At 33.9% G+C, this 22463-nt stretch overlaps 1 protein-coding gene across 1 annotated transcript in view; it reads left to right on the top strand.

Annotated features, from left to right (window-relative positions):
* LOC145307034 (uncharacterized) overlaps positions 1–21704 on the top strand; it is a 22689-nt gene extending 985 nt beyond the window's left edge. Inside the window, exons 2-6 of the mRNA XM_080149373.1 lie at positions 14697–14747; positions 15979–16098; positions 18458–18497; positions 20170–20224; positions 21051–21704. Of these exons, the coding sequence (XP_080005499.1) occupies positions 14702–14747; positions 15979–16098; positions 18458–18497; positions 20170–20224; positions 21051–21704 (915 nt within the window). The 5' untranslated portion in view covers positions 14697–14701. The remainder of the gene's footprint in view (positions 1–14696; positions 14748–15978; positions 16099–18457; positions 18498–20169; positions 20225–21050) is intronic.
* Positions 21705–22463: the final 759 nt, after the last annotated feature.

The following is a 22463-nucleotide window of genomic DNA, read 5'->3' as shown; positions in this document are numbered from 1 at the left end:
ATATAGAAAAGATTGTCACATGTAACACCAAAGAACTTAGGATGTCTGACTTATGGTACTTTTTCAACAATGACTACAGTGCCTGCTTCATTCGAAAAGGTGGTAAAGACTACTGTAGATGATTTGGCTGGAGAAATTAATGGGTTCTGACTTTTTAACCAATCATTAAGAACTGCTAAGTATGCTTTTATGTCCTTGACATAAGGATAAATAAGAGGACTTATGCTGTTGGAGTTGTCAGCAGAGCAAATTAGATGTAATTAGAGTGAGGTGTTGGCATTTATGAAATACACAGTTCAAATAGTAAATGGTATAGGACCCCTTCTTGTAGGTCAGCATGTTTGGCAGATTTGTATGCATATTTAGATCCTCTGATAACAACAAATTGTTGTCTACCTCTAAGGTATTCACTTAAAAACGTTACATGTACTCATTCAAGTCTAGTGCATTAATATTATGCAGTAGAACCTCATTGTGTATAGTGTCAAAAGCCTTTGAAAGATAAATGGCAACTGGCACTGCTCTGATAACTGGTTTCTTATTGTTCAGGCTGTTGTTGATTAAGGTTTTAATACTCTGTAAGGCAGTGGTGGTAAACCTGCCTGTGTGAAAGCAATAATGTTGGTCTGCAAGTTTAACAGCATCATTCAGGTAGGGACGAATCATGCAGGCAGGATAAAGAAGTGAGACAGGGCAGTTGCTGGAACCCTAATTATCAAGTTTCCCTGGTTTCAGTAATGAAATAATTTTACCAGTCCTCCATATGCTTGGTGTCTAGAAGTGATTTACTTGTCAATACTACAATGAAAACATTGTACAAAATCATTGCTGATTCGGATTTGTTTAAACTTTTTTGGTGGAACCTCAGAGGAACCTTGTATCACATCCAGGATCTATGTTTTACCTACAAATCTTAGAATAGTCAATTGAGGTTATTGATCTTGTTACAGCTGTCATCTATTATACAGTTTTGCATGAATTTTAAATAACTAAGCTGGAAATGTGAGAATATTGTGATTTTTTGGGGAAAAACTATGAAAATATGGGTAAAAAAGTAATTTTCAAAAAAATCCACAAAAATGATCAGCTATAATTTGATGGAAGTTATGTGCTGAACCGTCATACAGGCCCGGTCATAGAAATATAGGTCTTGTTATACGTAACTCAAAATAAACCTGTTTCCTATCCAGGACACCTGTGTTTTCTATTAATTGTCTTAAAAAACAAAGAATATAAGCCATTAATCATTAAATTCTGATAACTATAAGTGGGTTAAAATTGCTTTCAAAAAAGTTCTCATAAAAAAAACATTGTATTTGTTAATTTTTAATAGTAAAATATAATTTTGCACATTATTTTTTTAATAGTGAAAAAATCCACTAATTTGGAGTTGGAGCATTTTAGATAGGCGACAATGAAATGTAAATTACACTAGTACCCAAGGTTTTATATAAATAGTATCCTACTCGTTGCTTTAAAACTTTGGGTACTTCTATTGAATTTCATACTAGTAGTATCCAAACATGTAAACCTCTTATTTTGATCTATAGAAGGGGTAATTTTGTTCATTGTCATTTGGGATGTACAACCATTAATAGTTTCTCAGTTTCGGAGGTACGGTTTTGTATCAGTAATCTAAAGGGATAAGACAATGGCTGATATATGATTTACATCCCCAATGACGTTACACATAATTACCCCTTTATTAGATTAAAATTATTGGTTGAAGAGTTTGAACAATCAACATTAATATATAACTTTGAGGACTAGTGTAATAAACAGACCATTGTCCTCTCTCTCTCTCTCGCTCTCTTTTAATTAATAGGCAAGTAATATCATAGAATTTTTCCTATTAATTTTATAAAAATATAAAGATATGTATATTGTAGTTTTTATATGATAATTTTAATAGTATTTTATAAATTATACCTTAGTCAAAATTTAAGATTATATAATCTAAGTTTCAAATTTAAAAATCTTCCAAAATTGTTCTCAAAAAAGTTTTAAAATCAGCAGGGAGGGAGGGGACATTGGGCTGTTAATTACACTAGTCACCATAGTTTTTTAGAATAATGTTATCTTTTTCGTTAGCTTAACAACTTTGGAGATTCTTATATTAAATTTTAATTGGTTGTTTCAATAAGTTTAGTGTCCAAAAGTTTCAACCACTAATTTTATTCCATAGAAAGGGTAATTTTGTGTATTATCATTTGGATTGTACATCAGTTAATCGGCCATTGTCTTATCCCTTTAGATCCCTAGCTGATTTTTTGTATATTTTTCATATAATTTCCACTAAGTATCTTAGATATAGAAAATTTGTATTATAAATAATATTTGTAATTTTAATTATAAATTAAATAATTGTAATATTGCTTATGATAAAACCGTCCAAAAATAAAATTAACTTTATGCAAAAAAAGGTGTTTTTAAAAGCGAAGCCTTTCTATAATTAGGTTCGGTCTGTCCGTCTGTCCCTACATGAGTAGTTAGCTCTTTTCGTTAATTTAAACAGGTTGGAATTGCATTATCAATTTCAAACTTTGCATGATGATTCCTATACCACGGATAGATTTTTTCGTTAATTTAAGCATGTTAGAATTGTCCTATCGATTTCAAACTTTGCATGGTGATTCCTTTAGTAGTTAGGTACGATTTAGAAAGCGTAGCAACTCTATAATCATTACCAAAATGTCCGTACGTCCATTTTTAATATGTTGAATTTTTTACTTTTATAACAACAAATTTTTATGTGATCTAATCATCGGATTGATCTGATTTTTTGTTATATTGATTCCTGGGACAACAAAGTATAATGTAAGCGAAGCAACTCCATAATTAAGTCCTAAATATACAAGTGTTAATGTCCGTTTGTCCTACCGTTTCAGTGCTTCGCTTTTATGGATGTTTTCATCCTTGTTAAACTAAAAGTTTATCAAATTCAGTTGGGAGATTTTATAAATTTTATTTGACGGATTTTTTTTACAAAATTAATATAGCTTAAGCTTTGTATCCTGAGCCGGATCTTTAAATGTGTAACCCAATAGCGATCTTTAAATCAAATGGCTACGCGTGGCAACGGCTATATGAGATCTTTAAATCACAACCACTTTTTGAATTTTTTAGTGAAATTTGAAAAATAACAGTAATAGTACGTAAAAACTTCAAACATTTAAAAATCTATGTTTGATTGGCAGCACTAGCAATGGCTATGGCTACGACTGCGGCAACGACTACGGCCACAAGAGAGAGAGAAAGAGAGAGAGACAGAGAGAGAGAGTTAAAAAACTACTTTTTACAAAAGGCCATTAATAATAACTTATGCGTATTACCTCATTAAAGCCTTTATTTCAACCAAAAATATTTTCGTTTATGAACACTTGAGGAGGGGAGAGTTGATGTTGATAACCTTTTTAAAAGCGAAGCTTTTCTATAATTAGGGTCGGTCCGTACGTCCGTCCGTCTGAGATAGATATTTTTTTTCGTTAATTTAGACATGTTAGAATTGTCCTATCGATTTCAAACTTTGCATGGTGATTCCTGTAGTAGTTAGGTATGATTTAGAAAGCGTAGCAATCGTTACCAGAATGTCCGTACGTCCATTTTAAACATGTTGATTTTTTACTTTTTTAACAAAAAAATTTTATGTGATCTAATTATCCGAATGTTCTGATTTTTGGTATACTGATTCATGGGACAACAAAGTACAATATTATAAGCAAAGCAACTCTATAATCAAGTCCTAAAAATGTAAGTATGTCCATAAACATTATCCTGTATCAAGAAGTTTTTCAACAAATTTACTCACAATTTTGCTTTGACTCTTATTCATTTATATTCTGATTATTCAGTTCTGACACTATACAAGTGTTAATGTCCGTGTGTCCTATCGTTTCAGAGCTTTGATTTTATGGATGTTGTCATCCTTGTTTCTTTTTATTTTGGATTTAAGAAGAAAAAGTAAAAAAGAATTTTTGGGGTGCGATTTCTCTTGGGAGGGTGGGGGATCCTCTCCCAAAATAGTCATAAACCTTACCGGAACCTATGAGAAGCTACCAGGTTAAGGAGAACCCGATCAGTTCAGCGGTTAGCAAGATCATTCGGTACAAACAGACAGACAGACAAATACACATCCTGTTACTTTATTATAAGGATCTTGCTAACCACTGAACCAATTGAGTTCTCCATTGTAGGGAAGTTTCAATTTGGTTCTGGGATGTTTATTTTGCTATTTTACTCCAAGCTTTTAAACCTTTTTTGTTGGCCCGGCCCATGCAAATTGTCACATTGTGTGTGTGCGTGTGTGTGTCTGTGTGTGTGTGTGTGCGTATGTGTGTGTTTAAGTCTAGGGTTGTGTGTATGTATGTGTGTAAGAATGTATGTGTGTTTGTGTGTATGTATGTATGTATGTATGTATGTATGTATGTATGTATGTATGTATGTATGTGTGTATGTATGTGTGTATGTATGTATGTGTGTATGTGTGTGTGTATGTATGTATGTATGTATGTATGTATGTATGTATGTATGTATGTATGTATGTATGTATGTATGTATGTATGTATGTATGTATGTATGTGTGTATGTATGTGTGTATGTATGTATGTATGTATGTATGTGTGTATGTATGTATGTATGTATGTATGTGTGTATGTATGTATGTGTGTGTATGTATGTATGTGTGTGTATGTATGTATGTATGTGTGTATGTATGTATGTATGTATGTATGTATGTATGTATGTATGTATGTATGTATGTATGTATGTATGTATGTATGTATGTATGTATGTATGTATGTATGTATGTATGTATGTATGTATGTATGTATGTATGTATGTATGTATGTATGTATGTATGTATGTATGTATGTATGTATGTATGTATGTATGTATGTATGTATGTATGTATGTATGTATGTATGTATGTATGTATGTATGTATGTATGTATGTATGTATGTATGTATGTATGTATGTATGTATGTATGTATGTATGTATGTATGTATGTATGTATGTATGTATGTATGTATGTATGTATGTATGTATGTATGTATGTATGTACAGGGTGCGCCACATAAATCCGGACTTTTTCTTATTTTTAAACAAATGAACATAAAATCGTCAATTTTAAAGATTTTATGGAATTTTAAAAACTAGAAAGCAAACTAGGTATATGACTATTAGAATATTCAATAAAATCGCCGCCAGCCTCAATCATCGCCTCTACCCGCCCCCTGAACAGCCCGCCGACCCTGGTCACCATATCCCTGTTCAAGCAGGCGAAGTTCTCCATGATAGGAGCAGTGAGAGAGGTCTTCTTGGTATGAGCGCGTCTATTGGTTCATGCTTTAATGGCGCTCCAGGCTCAAAAGTCCATTGGATTAAGATCGGGGCTGCTGGGAGGCCACATATCCTTAAGGAGTGAGTAACAGCAGGATCCAAATTAACCCATCTTTTAAGCTACTCTTTGACACGGCGGCTCTCATTTGGGCCACAGTTTAGCTAGAACAACGTTTTATACCTTTTTAAAAATGGCATGAAGATTAAGATAGGGTTATCAGCGCAATACATAGTCTAAAACAAGTTTCAAGGTTCCATATGGGCCCCTGAAGTCAAGAACCGAGAAATTTTCAAGATTTTTGACGTTTTTGACATCTTAAAATCTACCACGATCCACTTTGTCGGAGCACTACAGCCAAGTCAGCTGGGATAGAGAGCTCTAGTCTTTTCTAGTGTTTTCACTAGGTATCTGTTAGTATCTCCAGCAAGTTACACTAATCCATCTTACCTACAGATGGGCTGAGGTCAGATTTAGTAGGCCCAAGTCATAAATCCACGGTAATTTATCTGCGCAATTCGAATCTGCCTTGTTGAATATATGCGCGGCCAGCTCGGCGTACACGTCCTCCATCGTCCAAAGATTTTCATGGGCAAAAAGGTCATTACCTAAGCTTTTTATAGTGGGGTCAAACGTCCTGATTGGTCAAGTAGTTTTGGCGCTATGGCCGTTTAAAAAAAGTCCGGATTTATGTGGCGCACCCTGTATGTATGTATGTATGTATGTACAGCATGACCCTCGAAAAAGTATTTTTAAGCATCTGCAGCCCTTATTTCTCAATGAATTATTAAAAAATGCATATGTCCTTGTTCTCCATAGTATTCCACGTAAGTAGATATAAAAATATTTTTTTTACCTCCATTAACACCGGAGATTTTTAGAGCTAAAGTTTTGAAAAAGTGACTGAGAAAAAGAATTTTTTTTTGTTTCTCTTATTTTTTGGATGGTTATATTATGTTTTTCTGGCAACTGAATAATGAGACACAAAGAAAAACAAGTTAACTAAATATTTCTTTTTTATTCCACCAAAAAATATCAATTTTTAATGGCAAAAAATACTACTGAATGAATTGATTATTTGCAAATTTTAGGTTATTTATTAACCCTTATTTATAGAAAAGGATTAATTATGACAGTTGCTCCGCCTACTTTTCTGACATCTCAATTATTTAATAGGGGGTAAATTAAGCTTTTTAGACTAAAAAATCATTATGTTTATTTTTATTTTCTTTATAACTTTTTTGTTATTAAAATTAGGATTGTGAAACAAAAACAATTTTCCTGCTATATTCATAGAGATTTATTTGGTTTTTTAATCTTAAACAATTTTGCCTAATAAGTAAGTTTTTCAAAATATCATTAAACTAAAAAGACTCAAAAAATATGTGTAAAAAAATGCTTTTTACTCAAAAACTAAATTTTTTATTTCATTTTTGTATAAAGTTTCTGCTAGTAACAAAAATAAAAGGATTTCTAGCTTAATTTTGCTAAAAAAGTCGTTTCATGTTAAAAGTTACTTTTTCCTCAGTCACTTTTTCAAAACTTTAGCACTAAAAATCTCCGGTGTTAATGGAGGTAAAAAAAATATTTTTATATCTACTTACGTGGAATACTATAGAGAACAAGGACATATGCATTTTTTAATAATTCATTGAGAAATAAGGGCTGCAGATGCTTAAAAATACTTTTTCGAGGGTCATGCTGTATGTATGCATGTATGTATGTAAGTATGCATGTGTGTATGTTTGTGTATGTCTAGGTTTTGTGTATGTGTATGTATGTATGTGTGTGTGTGTTTGTGTGTGTGTGTATAGTTGTTAAAAACACATTTAGGTTGTCAAGCAATAAAAATTTATATTGGAGTAAGGGATAATACAATGATTGATAAAATAATTTTCCAGTATGGCTTTGAAACTGATCAATACTAGTCTCAGCCATACTGAAAAATCATGTATTGAAAAGTATTACAAACAATTTTCCACGGATATTAAAATATATATCATAAAATTTCAAACTGGATCAAGTAGAGGGGTTGGATGGAGGTGGGGAGTTTAGCCTGCTGCGAGTTTCCCTTTTCGAGAGAACATGAAATATATGGTGTAACATCCAAGTAATAATATATCCTCTATTGGGGTATAAAAATAGCATTAAACCATCCCAAGGCTTGAATCTAAAGATAAAATAGCTTAAAAACTATCCGTGATTCTTCTCTTCCCGGGACCTGGTAAAAAGCTTCCCTGTAAAGGAGAACCATGTCGGTTTAGCGGTTAACTCCTGTTGTCTATCTGTTTGTCTGACTGTTTGTCTGTCTGTTTGTCTGTCTGTTTGTCGTCTGTTTGTCTGATGGTTGTTCGGCTGTTTGTCTGTCTGTTTGTCTGTCTGTTTGTCTGTCTGTTTGTCTGTCTGTTTGTCTGTCTGTTTGTCTGTCTGTTTGTCTGTCTATTTGTCTGTCTGTTTGTCTGTCTGTTTGTCTGTCTGTTTGTCTGTCTGTTTGTCTGTCTGTTTGTCTGTCTGTTTGTTTGTCTGTTTGTCTGTCTGTTTGTCTGTCTGTTTGTCTGTCTGTTTGTCTGTCTGTTTGTCTGTCTGTTTGTCTGTCTGTTTGTCTGTCTGTTTGTCTGTCTGTTTGTCTGTCTGTTTGTCTGTCTGTTTGTCTGTCTGTTTGTCTGTCTGTTTGTCTGACTGTTTGTCTGTCTGTCTGTCTGTCTGTTTGTCTGTCTGTTTGTCTGTTTGTCTGTCTGTTTGTCTGTCTGTTTGTCTGTCTGTTTGTCTGTCTGTTTGTCTGTCTGTTTGTCTGTCTGTTTGTCTGTCTGTTTGTCTGTCTGTTTGTCTGTCTGTTTGTCTGTCTGTTTGTCTGTCTGTTTGTCTGTCTGTTTGTCTGTCTGTTTGTCTGTCTGTTTGTCTGTCTGTTTGTCTGTTTGTCTGTCTGTTTGTCTGTCTGTTTGTCTGTGTGTCTGTCTGTTTGTCTGTTTGTTTGTCTGTCTGTCTATCTTTCTGTCTGTTTGATTGTCTGTTTAATTGTCTGTTTGTATGTCTGTCTGTTTGACTTTCTGTATGTCTGTCTGTTTGTCTCTCTGTCTGTCTATCTATCTGTCTGTTTGTCTGTATGTTTGTCTGTCCGTTTGTCTTTCTGTATGTCTGTCTGTTTGTCTCTCTGTCTGTCTGTCTGTCTGTCTGTCTGTCTATCTGTCTGTCTGTTTGTCTTTCTGTATGTCTGTCTGTTTGTCCATCTGTCTGTCTGTTTCTCTGTCTGTTTGATTGTCTGTTTGTCTGTCACACACTGACATCCTATTACTTTTATATAAGGATCCTTTCACCCTCAGAGAGGAGGAAGACTCTGGTACCCAAAGTTTTATAACCAACTAAACTTTGAGTACTTTTGTTGAATAATTTTGTATGGTTGGTTACAAATTAGCAGTGTCCAAACTTTTCAACTAACAATTTGATTTACAGAAGGGGTAATTTTGTTAGTCATCACTGGGGATGTGTATCAATATATCGTCCATTGTCTTATCCCTAACGATCCCTGTTTTTGTGAATTTTGAATTTGTTGTTGTCTTTAATTGAAGAACGAAGCTTCTCTATAATTAGGTTTTGTTCAAAGAGAGAGAGGGGACAATGGACTGTTTATTACACTAGTCCCCAAAGTTTTATAATAACGTTTTCTTATTCCTTGGCCTAACAACTTTGGGGACTTTTGATTAGTTGGTTCATTAAGTTTAGTAGTCAAACGTTTCAACCATTAATCTTAATCTGCAGAAGGGGAAATCTTGTGTATCATAATTGGGCATGTACATCAAATTATCGGCCATTGTCTTATCACTTTAGATCCTTGGGATTTGTTTGTTTGTTTCCATTCCTAATGTAAAATTAGTGGTTAAAACGTTTAAACACTTAACTTAATAAATCAACCCATTAAATTACACCAAAGTCCCCAAAGTTGTTTAACCAACGAATGAGAAAACCTTGGGGACTAGTGTAATAACAGCAAAATGTCCCCTCTCACTCTCTCTCTCTGGTAATTAACGATTTTTAAATTCAACAATCCACAATTTTTTTATAATTTAAAAAGTTTTTTAACAAAACACTTTTTGTATGAAATAATTATCCTATTAATCTGATTTTTAGAACAACAAGTCCTAAGAATGCCCTTAGTATCCTGTATTTAAGATATTTTGCAACAAATTTAATTACAATTTTGTTTAGACTCTGATTGTTAATGTTTAGTTATGACACTGCTAGCAGGCGCGTCCCATGCATTTAGTGGCTCTATATAGAAGGGTAGAAAAATAGCTTAAAACCATACTCATACCTGTAAAATAGCCTAAAACCGCCTCAAGGCCTACACGAAGCTTCCCTCTAACGGAGAAACATATCGGTTCAGCGGTTAGCGAGATCCTTTGGGACATACAAAATACTCTTACTACTTATATAATAGGAGGATACATGTGTTAATGTTCGTTTGTCCTACCGTCGTCTTATATTAGAGCTTCGCTTTTATGGATGTTGTCATCCTTGTTTTATTATTAGCTTTAGTCGGAAGGTAGTCATATCAACACTTCCAGTATGGCTTCCAAACCGATTAATATCCGCCGGATTAGAACCGGTACTCAGCCACACTAAAAATCATGTATAACATCGATATACAGACAATTTTTCACAAATATTAATAAAAATCATAAGATTTGAAACGTGGTTTGTTAGCCCGTGCCTTTGGCCCCTCGGGGCAAACAAAACTGGTTCTTATCTTATAATGTTTCATTTGAATATCCGCGGAAAGCTGTCTATAATACGATGTGACAAATAAATATTAGTCCATTAATTATTCCATCGGCTTTCTCGAATTATTAATAATAAATAAGCAACAAACATGGGTATCGTTTAAACCAACAAACTATCATTATATAAAAGTAATAGGATGTTTGTTTGTCTGTCTGTTTGTCTGTCTTTATGATTATATCTCTATTTGTTTGTATGGTTTTCTGTTTGTTTGTCTGTCTGTCTGTCTGTCTGTTTGTCTGTCTGTCTGTCTGTCTGTCTGTTGGTTTAATAAGATGAATTGCAAAACGTTTCAATGGCTAATTGTATTCTACAGATTGGGTAACTTTGTTTATCATTATTGGGGATTTACATCAATCTATAGGCCATTGTCTTATCCCTTTAGATTCCTAGATTATACCAACCTACTTCCAGTCTAAAAATTCTTTTTTTTGCAGTTTTTTGAGAACATCCAAAAATGTTTATTTCTTAATTTCAAGTTTAAGTTAGTTTTTGATACCGGTTTGGTTATAGAATTTTTTTATATAGATTTTCATATACATTTAATATTATATCCTTACAATAAAGTAACAGGATGTTTGTCTGTACCAAAGGATCTCGCTAACCGCTGAACCGATCAGGTTCTACTTAACTGTGAAGCTTCTTATAGGTCCTTGGAAGGTTTTAAACTATTTTATGGGAGGGTGTCTTCATCCCTCTTCTTCCCAAAAATATTCTTTATTTTTTTGAAAATCAAATTTAATATTGGATGAGGTCGACTTTTCCCCCTCCTACCTTAAGAGCCCCTAGAGGCTTCTAGGGGCGTAGCCGCTAGTGTATATATATACAGTATGATTATATAATACTGACAATCAAAAAGTAAATGCTCAAATAAGCTTCCAAAAAACAAATTTATATATCTTTTAGACTTTTCCTACAACATATTACTTAAAATTTTGTAACAGAATAGTTATTTCTTTCATCGTATTATAAACGGCTTTCCGCGGATATAGAATGTACAATTATGAGATTAAAATTAGTTTTTTTAGCCCCGAGGTGCGGAAGGCACGGGCTAAAAAAAACTGGTTTTAATCTTATGATTGTACATATTTTTTATTCGAAGAAAGCTGGATATAATAAGATGCTAGACATAGTTTTTTCGTATGGATGAGAACCGGTTCCTATCCACCGGATTTGAATGAATACGAGAAAAGATTTTCTAACAAATTATGCCTTAAAAACCGATTTTCCAAAATGCCTTTTTAAAAATATTTATGAAACATGACTAAATGTGCAAAATGCGTACATTTTTAAATTAAAACTGCGCGGCTTGTGTCAATAGTAGAGAATGTCCTGCATAACGTTTGAATCATCATAAACTCTAGTTTTCGGAAATATAACAACCATTCTTGTGCTACGCGTAAAGTATAGGAGCTACGTGGTAAAATGTTCCAACTGACTTAAAAATTTTCAACCTTTTTCTCACATTTTATAATTTATAATATTTTTATTTAGATTGTATTTATTGATCATAATTTAAATTATTTTTCCATAATGGCTTCAAAACCGATTACGGATTTGTAACCATTCGATTAGAACCGGTTCTCAGCCATATTGAAACATCATGTATAGCATCATATTGCAGAAAATTTTCCACGAACATTTGAATAAAATCTTCAGCCTGTCGAGGCAAACAAAACTGTTTTTGATCTGATATTTTTTTCATTTTAATATCTATGGAAAGGTGTCTATAATACGATGCGATAAATAACATTGGGTTGTTTATTACCCCAATCCCCAAAATTTTATAATGAACATTTTCATTTTTTGAATTTTGATTGTTTGGTAATTTAAGTTGAGTTTCCAAATGTTTCATTCACCAATTGCAAATCCAAAGATGGGGTAATTTTGTGTATCACAATTGGGGATGTGCATCAATTTACCGGCCATTAGAACCCTGAGTTTTATAGTTTGTTATTTACAGCTTTGTATTATAGACAGCTTGCCGCGGATATTATGCGGATAGTATGACTGAAAACCGGTTCTAATCCAACGGATATTAATCGGTTATGTAATTACCTGAGGCATATAATGATAATTAGCGGCTGTGTCCTTAGCATCTAGGGAGCTGTGTTAAGTTATTGGCAAAATTTTACCAGATAAACAAAAATCCTTTCTACTAGCGGCTAAGCCCCCTCTAATCTTTAAAAGCGAAGCTTTTCTATAATTAGGGTCGGTCCGTCCGTACGTCAGTTTGTAACGGATAGCTTTTTTTCGTTAATTTTGGCATGTTAGAATTGTCCTATTGATTTAAAACTTTGCATGGCGATTCCTTTAGTAGTTAGGTACGATTTAGAAAGCGTAGCAACTCTATAATCATTACCAGAATGTCCGTACGTTCATTTTAAACATGTCGATTTTTTTTTTACTTTTTTAACAACAAATGTTTATGTGATCTAATCATCCGATTGATCTGATTTTTGGTATATTGATTCCTGGAACAACAAAGTATAATGATATAAGCGAAGCAACTCTATAATCAAGTCCTAAAATTGTAGGTATGTCTATAAACATTATCCTGTATCAATCAGTTTTCAACAAATTTACTTACAATTTTGCTTCGACTCTTATACACTTAAATTCTGATTCAGTTCTGACATTATACAATTGTTAATGTCCGTTTGTCCTACCGTTTTAGTGCTTCGCTTTTATGGATGTTGTCATTCTTGTTTTATGAAGATTTCCATGACTACTCAATAATATTACTAATATTGGACTTTTTATTAATCAAGTCTAAAAGTTTTCTAATTCGTTCAACAACATTTAAATTTTTATTAACTTTTAATGAATTTTGATTGTTGAGTGTCCAAATGTTTCAACCACCAATTGTAATAATAAAGGAGTAATTTTGCTTATTATCATTGGGGATGTAAATCATTTTATTTGCCTCATTGGTTGTGCTACCTATGGATGTTTTCATCCTTGCTGTTTTTTTTTAATTTTTAGGAAAAATGAGGGGTATTGTAAATAGTCCCTTTCGTAACATCGCACCTAATGGGGCGATTCTTTGTATTTTTTACAGTAGCTTTTCTTCTATTTCTAGCCCCTGCGGGGGGCTCTAACCCTGCGGGGCCAATCACCTAACCCAATATAACCTAACCTAACCTAAAATAACCTATACAAAGCCATTTTAAAAATACGACGAATCGCCCCTTATGGGGCGATGTTACAAAAGGGACTATTCCAAAAATGAGAGTATCATTAGTAATACTATTATTAATATTAAACATGTTTTTTATAAAACTTTGGGTACCATGCAGAATAATATTAGATATCCATCTCTCTCTCTCTCTCTCTCTCTCTCTCCCCTCTCTCTCTCTCTCTCTCTCTCTCTCTCTCTCTCTCTCTCTCACTCTCTCTCTATCTATCTCTCTCTCCTTTTCTCTATCCCTCTCTCTCTCTCTCCCATTCTCTCTCTCGATTGAGTGTCAAAACTTTTTAACCAATTATCTTAATTTATAGTAGGGATAATTTGTTGATAATCATTTAGAATGTATAAAATTTTTTAATTAATTGTCTTATCCCTTAAAATACACTGTTAAAAATAATTTTTTTTTTTAGCATCAGGTAATACTATATATTCTTCACATTAATGTATAGTATCAATCCGTACGTACTAGGAAAAAAACCTCATTACGATACAAGGATGTTTTCAATGCTGTGTTTAAGTATTAGGTAATGTTCTGTGAAGTAACATGTAGTGCTAAATAATGTATTTGTCTGTAGAGTATTATCCAATACGCTCTTGGGAATAAAATTCAGTACAGTAGAAGTAATTTTTCATTACCCTCCTTCGCAATTGTTGTTACCCTCTATCATAATTCTTGATACTTTGTAGAGTATGAAACTGTTTTACTTTGTATGAAAGATCAGTTTATAATATATGATTATTATATGTACATATACATTTTGTTATATCAACAAACATACCAAGCAGAGCCATAAAACATTAATTTAAATGTAAATTTAGTAAAAAAAATACTTTAAAGATGTTTAGGACTAAACATTATCCTTAAAAATAAAAACTATGGTCAGTCATAATTACAAAAAACAAAATTATAATTCTGAGCATAAATAGTAACATTTCATCTTTGTCTAAAACGACCAAGCACAAAACACTTCCATGAGAGGTGTGCACGGATGGTGTCTGTTTCAATTATTCTTTACAGTACAGATTCGTACCCTAGAACGTATGAATAGTTACTATTTTAATAAACCATTCTCTTGCGTATTGTCTGATACCCTACAGCGTATGAAATAGTACTAAATCAAGAAACATTTCTACAGCGTATTTTCCGATACCCTACAACGTATAAAATATTACTATTTTTATAAACTTTTCTACAGCTTATTCTATAGTACCCTAGAGCGTATCAATCGATACTAAAAAAATGTATGGGTTCTGTATAGTAATAATTATTGTGTTATATAGTATTACATAGTGCTATATATTAATTATATAGTTGTAGCGTTCTTACGGGTCCAATACTCTCCAGAGTATCAATTGATACTAAATAAAAAAATTATTTTTAATAGTGTATTAGGAAAAATGAGAGAGTCATTGTTCCTTGCTGTAATACTAATATCAAACAAAGGTAAATGTAAATGGTATTGCTTCAAAATATATATTTGAATTAGGGTCTGCCCAATTTTTTGGCCGGATTCAGATTTGGATTCTTACAAAATTTTGCCCCCTAAAAAAGCAGATTAATCCGTGGATTGCAGATTCTTGTTTTTTTTGCGGATTGCGGATTTTCGGATTGTGGATTGCTGATTTCAGCAATACATATTCTTAAAGATATTTTTCTAAATAAAAAATATCTAGCCCCTAAAGAAGTAATTTTTAACCTTTACTTAACCTAACCTAACCTAAAATAGGCATTAAAAATTACTGTGAAATAAAATAAAAAAAGCTTTGAATGCTACCCACGATTTTACTCGCAGTTAAGAAAATACTTTTTTGGTTTTGTCTGCCACAGTGGCATAAAGATTAACAATCTGAATCCGCAATTTGAATTTTTAGTTTAGTGAAACCTTAAAGTGAAACTGTTTTTAATTATGACCATTATGTAGTCTCCACCGGCCTTGTTGGAGACCTTGGAAGCAGAGGATTAATGACCCAATTTCAGACGGACTTCTCACTAATGTATAAAAGCTTCGCTTAACAAATAAGCAACAGATTTGAATCCAACAATTTAAATGTATTATATTCAATCATAGTATACAAGCAACAAACAATATTTATACTAAAGTAACAGGATGTTTGTCTGTTTGTTTGTCTTTGTGTCTGTACCGAATGATCTCGCTAACCGCTGAACCGATCGGGTTCTTCTTAACAGGGTAGATTCTCATATGTCCCGGGAAGGTTTTTAACTATTTTGGGGTAGGGTACCACCACCCTCCCAAGATAAATCACAAAAAATCTAATTTTTTTTTACGGTTTCGATTTTAGAAAGAGAATGCAACGCAAACATAAAGGTCAAACGCAACATAGACATATTTAATAAATTTATATATAAAAAAAAACATTTAAAGTGCCACTAGAGGCCTCTAGGGTCATATACGCTAGTATTTATAGAATGTATTTCATTGGACGAGGTACCGGAGTGAGTAAGTATAGGGGTTGCGTATAAGGGGGAATGGTTTGGAACTCAAGATCCGTCTACTAAAACTGCTCTAGCAGACAGATAGATAGACATACTGACAGACAGACAGATAGAGCGAGTGTCCAAACTTTTCAACCAATATTTGTCTAGTTGAAGCTGGTTATGAGAAGAAATGTTATTGACCCGTGGTGTCCGAACTTTTCAACCAATATTTGTCTAGTTGAAGCCGGTTATGAGAGGAAATGTTATTGTCCCGGTGATCCCGGAATCGATGAAAATCTTGGCAACAAAATTGCCCTGCTCAGACAAACAGTGGACAGACTGCAGTTCAGAAAATTAGGTAAGTGACCCTAGAGTACCCAAAGTTTTTGCAAAAGTACCCAATGTTATAAAAAAGTACCCAAAGTTATGAAAAAGTACCCAAAGTTTTTTAAAGTAACCAAAGTTTTTGAAAGTACCCAAAGTTATTAAAAGTACTCAAAGTTATTAAAAGTACCCAAAGTTATTAAAACTATCCAAATTTATTAAAAGTACCCAAAGTTTTTGAAAGTACCCACAGTTATTAAAAAGTACCCAAAGTTTTTTTTTAAACCTAAAATCTTTAAAAAGTACCGAAATTTTTTTTAAAGTAACCAAAGTTATTAAAAGTACCCCAAAGTTTTTAAAAGTACTCAAAGTTTTGAGCCAACGAATGAGTGGACTTTGGGTACTAGTTTATTTTACAATGCCTTGTCCTCTTCCTACCTTGATAAACACCCTCTCAACCCCCTCCTCCCCACCCTCAACCAAAATACTCAGAGAGGGAGGGGACATTGGGCTGTTTATTACACTAGTCCCCAAAATTGTTATAGCAACGTTTTCTTATTCGTTTGCTCAACAACTTTAAAGTATGATTGGTTGGTTCATTAAGTTGAGTGTCCAAAGTTTCAACCACTAATTGTAATCCTCAAAGGGTAATTTTGTGCATCGTCATTGGGAAATAACATAAATTTATCACCCATTGTCTTATCCCTTTAGATCCCTGTATTAATCCTTATGATAAAGTAACACAATGTCTGTCTGTCTGTCTGTACCAAAGGATCTCACTAACTACCGAACCTATATGGTTTTCCTTCTTTACAGGGTATCTTCTCATAGGTCCTAGGAAGGTTTATAGCTATTTTGGGATGGTTACCACCCCTTCCCAAGATAAATCGTAAAAAAAACATAACTAACCCCATCTAGCGGCGAAAAATATTTTTTGTTAAACAGCTGAGCTTAACATAGATCGAAAAGAAATCATTTTACATGCTCCCAGAGGCCTGTAGGGGCGTATCCGCTAGTTATATAAAAAGTAGAGTAATGTCTTTCTGTCTGTCTGAAGGTTAAGTTATTGCTATCCAATGAACTGTTTGTCTAAAGTCCTTAAGTCAGACAAACGGTAGGACAAACAAACATTAACACTAGTAGAGTACCAGAACTTAATTAGAATATAAATAGGGTATTCATTCCTAAACAAAAAACTGGATAGTAATATCACTCTCATTTAAACAATTGCAACAAAAAGGTGAATAAAATAATGAAACGTTTTTTCATTTAATTCAGTTATTTCATTGTTGTGTTTTTGTTTAATTCTGATATTAAAAATTAAAAAAATCTTCCAAATTAAATAGAAAAAATCTTTGAATTATTGGTCAATTTAAGTTCAAAGATTTTCTTTCATTGTAAAAATTTAAATTTTAAAAAAAATCTTCTAACAACAAAAATTATCATAATCCAAGATGGCGTCAATATGTGTAAAATAATATATTCAAAACAAAAAATTCAAACTAATATATCTTTTTCACAGATTGAATTTCCAAAATCGGTCTGACAGTTTTTCCAAAGTTGGGAAGATCTATCGAATGGAAAAGGTTTGAAACCAATAGGACATTTCTTTATACTAAAACATATTTTAAACGAATGAGTTAAGCATAAAAATGATACTGGGGGAAAAAATGATACCGGGGAAAAAATGACTACCTCGGGGAGAAAGAAAGAATATTTACATCCACTATTTAAGGGGTCGTTTATGTGAGAATGTATATTTATATAAAATTGTAATTTTGTTGCAAAATGTCAAAAAACACACATAAAGGATGAAAACTTATCTGTAATACAAAGCAGTACGTTGTCTGTCTGTCCGTCTGAAGCTTAAGATCTCAGTAAACATCAAACCGATTGGGCTGTACTCTTCAGGGAATATACCTACTGGTTCTGGGATGGTTTTAAGCTATTTTCTTGGAGGCTGGGACTGTGCCAACCCCCCAAAAAATGAAAACTAAACCCTCCCCCAAAAAAAATTCTTTTAAAAAAATTTAAAAGGGGGTTCGACTAACAACCCCCCCAAAAAAATTTTTCCCACAAAAATTTTATTTTACTTTTCTTTTCAATTCTAAAGTACGAAAAATTAGGTTGATCCAACCTCGTGGGGCAAAGCCACTAGAGGCTAGAGGCGAAACCGATAGTATCATAAAAAAAGCTGTTTTCAAAAAAAATGTTTAAATATTTAAGGGACATACGGACATATAAAAGACCTAATTTGAAAATGAGAGCTAGCTGTTTTCCAGGACTTTAAATACTGATAAAAAAACATGTGTTGTCTATAAAACAGTTAACATGCCAAGTTTTAAATCAATAGGACAATTCTAACATGCCTAAATTGTCCATTATTTGTTTAGAAAAGACTGCAGATGGTGCCCCGACTTTGGATGTTTTGAGGTGAGATTTGGTGGTCGAAAATTTTGGACACTAGTCTTAATAGTATTATACTTCAGAGAGAGTGGGGACAATGAGCTGTTTATTCACTGGTCCCCAAAGTTTTATAATAACCTTTTAATTTGTTGGCCTAGCAACTTTGGGGACTTTAGTGAATTTTAATTTTTCCGTTCATTAAGTTGAGTGTTCAAACATTTCAACCACTAACTTTAATCTACAAAAGAGGTAATTTTTTGTATCATCATTGGGGATGAACACCAATTTATCGGCCATTGTCTTATCCCTTTAGATCCCTGGATGGGTTTGATTCTCAGCTCAACATCGCATCATAACAAAAGACATTAAAAATTGGTGGTATGCCTAGGCCCAGAACAGGCGCATACCATTACCATGCATAAGAATATAATTTCAAATTACATAAAATATCTATAATAAAAAGTAGAATGATGTCCGTCCCATAAGATTTCGGTAACCACTGAACCGATCGGATTTTACTCTTCAGGGAATATACCTATTGGTCCTTTGGTGGCTGTAGGCTATTTTTTGGGGGGGTAGGAAACCCCCAACCCCCCTAAAAATGAAAAAAATCTCCCCTAATTTTTTTTTTAATTACTTAAAATTTGTGGGGGCATATCCAGAGGTAATTATTTTTTTCTTTAATTACCTATTGGGGCAAAGCCCCTAGAGGCTAGGGGCGAAGCCGCTAGTAGATAAGGATGAAACTTACTATTTTGTACTTGCTAGAAGTATAAGGGATCTTAAGGGATAAGACAAGGGATGATAAATCAATGTACTTAACTAATGATGATATACAAAATTACCCTTCTATAGATTACAATTAGATGTTAAAATATTTAAGCACTGAACTTAATGAGCCAACCAATCAAAATTCAATGAAAGACCCTAAAGTTGTTTAGCCAACAAATAAGATAATGTTATAATAAAACTTTGGGGACTAGTGTAGAAGCCCCATTCCGGCTAATTCTGTTTTAATGTTTAGGAATAGATATAATACATCTAGATGGTCCATCTAACCCTATTTTTCGTCAAACTTAAAAAGGAATTTTTTGCAGACAAAAAAAATAGTTTTTGCTATATATAAGACTAGCGGCTACGCCCCCTAGAAGCCTCTAGGGGCACTAAAGGTAGGAGGGGGAAAGTATACCTCATCCCATTTTAAATTTGAGTTTCAGAGTAAAAAAGAGTTTTTTTTGGGGGGAGGGGGGTGAAGACATCATCCCCAAAAATAGTTTAAAACCTTCCCGGGACCTATAAGAAGCTTCACTGTAAAGGAAAACAATATCGGTTCAGCGGTTAGCGAGATCCTTCGGGACAGACAAAAAACGCTTACTACTTTATATAATAGGATTTCAATACAATTTTTTGACAATGAAGCTAACTTTATTCTAAGACATTATATGAAGAAAGAAATATATTTACACGAATTAATTTACCCACGTAAGAGAGGGGGGTCAATGGGCTGTATAATTACACTAGTCCCCAAAGTTTTATGATAGCTTTTTCTCTACTTGGGGGACTTCAGTGAATTCTGATTGGTTGGGTCATTAAGTTGAGTGTCCAAACGTTTTAACTATTAATTGTAATCTACAGAAGGAGTAATTCTATGTATCATCATTGGGGATATACATCATCATCATTATCTCTATTTGTCTAGGTTATTACTTCCAAATCTTGCTGACAAAGAGCTTCTGGCAATGACAGCGGAACAGGTTTTACCTAAGCTGGATCTTTAAATCATTTCAATGGTGCGCCAAATCGGGGTGCGCCGAATTTTAAGCCAATCACAGCGCGGCATTTCGTAAAATGCTGTGCTCTCATTGGTGAAAAGTTGGCTCACCCCGATTTGGCGCACCATTGAAATAATTTAAAGATCCAGCTCTTTATTATTCATTTCATTCGAAACTGATAAATATCCAGCCTGGTGGATAAGAACCAGTTCTCATCCATACAAAAAAAAACTATATCTAGCATCGTATTATATCCACTTTTCTAAAAATTTAAAGATGCACATTTATAAGTTTAAAAAAGGCATCTCCGGGCTAAACTAACTAGTTTTAATCTTATAATTGTACATTTTATATCCGCAGAAAGCTGTTTATAATATGATGCAAGAAATAACTATTTACATAACTAAATCTACTGCAGTTCCTGATTAAATCAAACCTTTAAGTACCTTATCAATTACCTAATAAAGGCAGAGCTGCTGTCTAAGACACTTTAACATCAGGTCCAACAACCAGGGATACTTAAAGGGAGCCAATTTCTTCTTTTCTGTCCAAACACCCTGGGTATTGGGTTAAGTAACACCAACAGACAACCAACTCTTTGATTCCATGACCTTTGTCTGTAAAACCTAACTGCGCATGGTAATGAGTTGCGCCTCTTTTTCCCAAGGAATTCTTCCTTCTCTAACTATTATGTCTTTTAGGCACCTGACATAGACCTTAGATATTCCTTCAAAGGAAATTAATCAAAATAAATTTTTTACTTAAATATCAATATACTTTATAGTCAAACAATTTAATGTAATTTTAGATTGCTGCTAAGAGGAAAGAGATGCGAGACAAATCAAATGAAATATTGAATATTGAAGAGCCAACCACTGCACCCACTACAGCTGCACCTACTACTGCAGCTCCTGCTTCATCTGGAGGAGATAATAGTGCCGCTGGGGGAGGCGATGGTACATCCGGTGCAACTGGGGGAAGCGATGGTACATCTGGAGCATCAGAGGGAAGTGGTGCTACATCTGGTGCAACAGATGGAAGTGGTGCTACATCTGGTGCAACGGATGGTAGTGATGGTACATCTGGTGCCACTGAGGGAAGTGGTAGTACATCCGATGCAACAGGGGGAAGTGATGCTACATCTGGTGGGACAGATGGAAGCGATGGTACATCCGGCGCAACGGAGGGAAGTGGTGGTACATCCGGTGCAACAGGGGGAAGTGATGCTACATCCGGTGCAACAGGGGGAACTGAAGGTACATCTGGTGCAACAGGGGGAAGTGATGGTACATCTGACGCAACGGAGGGAAGTGGTGGTACATCTGGTGCATCAGATGGAAGTGGTGGTACATCTGGTGCAACAGCAGAAAACACTGCAACATCTAGTGAAACAGAGGGAAGCGGGGCATCATCTCAAACAGGAAATTCAAGAATGCAAAATACATATTCTAAGCACTGTTGAATACAAACAAAAACCTAAAATAAAACCTGTAGATTAACTCCTTTTTATTTGCATGGTTGGTCAAATTCCAAGACCAACAATTTTTGCTTTTAGTTGACAAAAAAAAACATACTAGAAATGCTTTTTATCAAGTTTTATTGATTCCTATGGAGGAAAATCTATTTTTCTGTAACCAAAGCAATTAGTAGACCCACAACTATGGCTTAACACATAACGTATTTTTGGAAATGTGATAAGTATGAATCTCAAATCATCTCACTGTCATGACTAAAGACATTAGGAATGGTTCCTACTGTTATTATATTAGATATGCGTCACTAATAGAAGGGAAAATCCCTTGGCCAAAATCAAGTGCAACATATTACCAAGCACAGTTAGGATTTTTAGACAAATGTAGTGCAATCAAAGAGTTGGTTGCATTACTTAACCTAATACCCCAGGTGTTTTGTACATAAAAAGGAAGATATATAACTCTTCTTAGTTATCCTTGGTTGTCCAACCAGATATTAAAGTGTCATGGCCAACAGCCTTGCCTGTATAAGGTAATTTATATATATATTAAAACTGACACACTTACATAACAATCCTTATCAATCTTTTGAGTATAGTCCCTTTCGTGACAACGCCTATAAAGATTTGTTTGTTGTATTTTGGCAGTAGCTTTTGATAGGTTGTTAGGTTAGGTTAGGTGATTGCCCCTCAGGGTTAGGCAATTGGCCCCACAGGTTAGAGCTCTCTGCAGGTGCTAGAAATAGGAGT

This window comes from Acartia tonsa, chromosome 15, assembly GCF_053477335.1.
Source record: "Acartia tonsa isolate MP-2025a chromosome 15, ASM5347733v1, whole genome shotgun sequence".
NCBI lineage: Eukaryota > Metazoa > Arthropoda > Copepoda > Calanoida > Acartiidae > Acartia > Acartia tonsa.
This window is presented reverse-complemented; position numbering and strand designations above follow the sequence as displayed.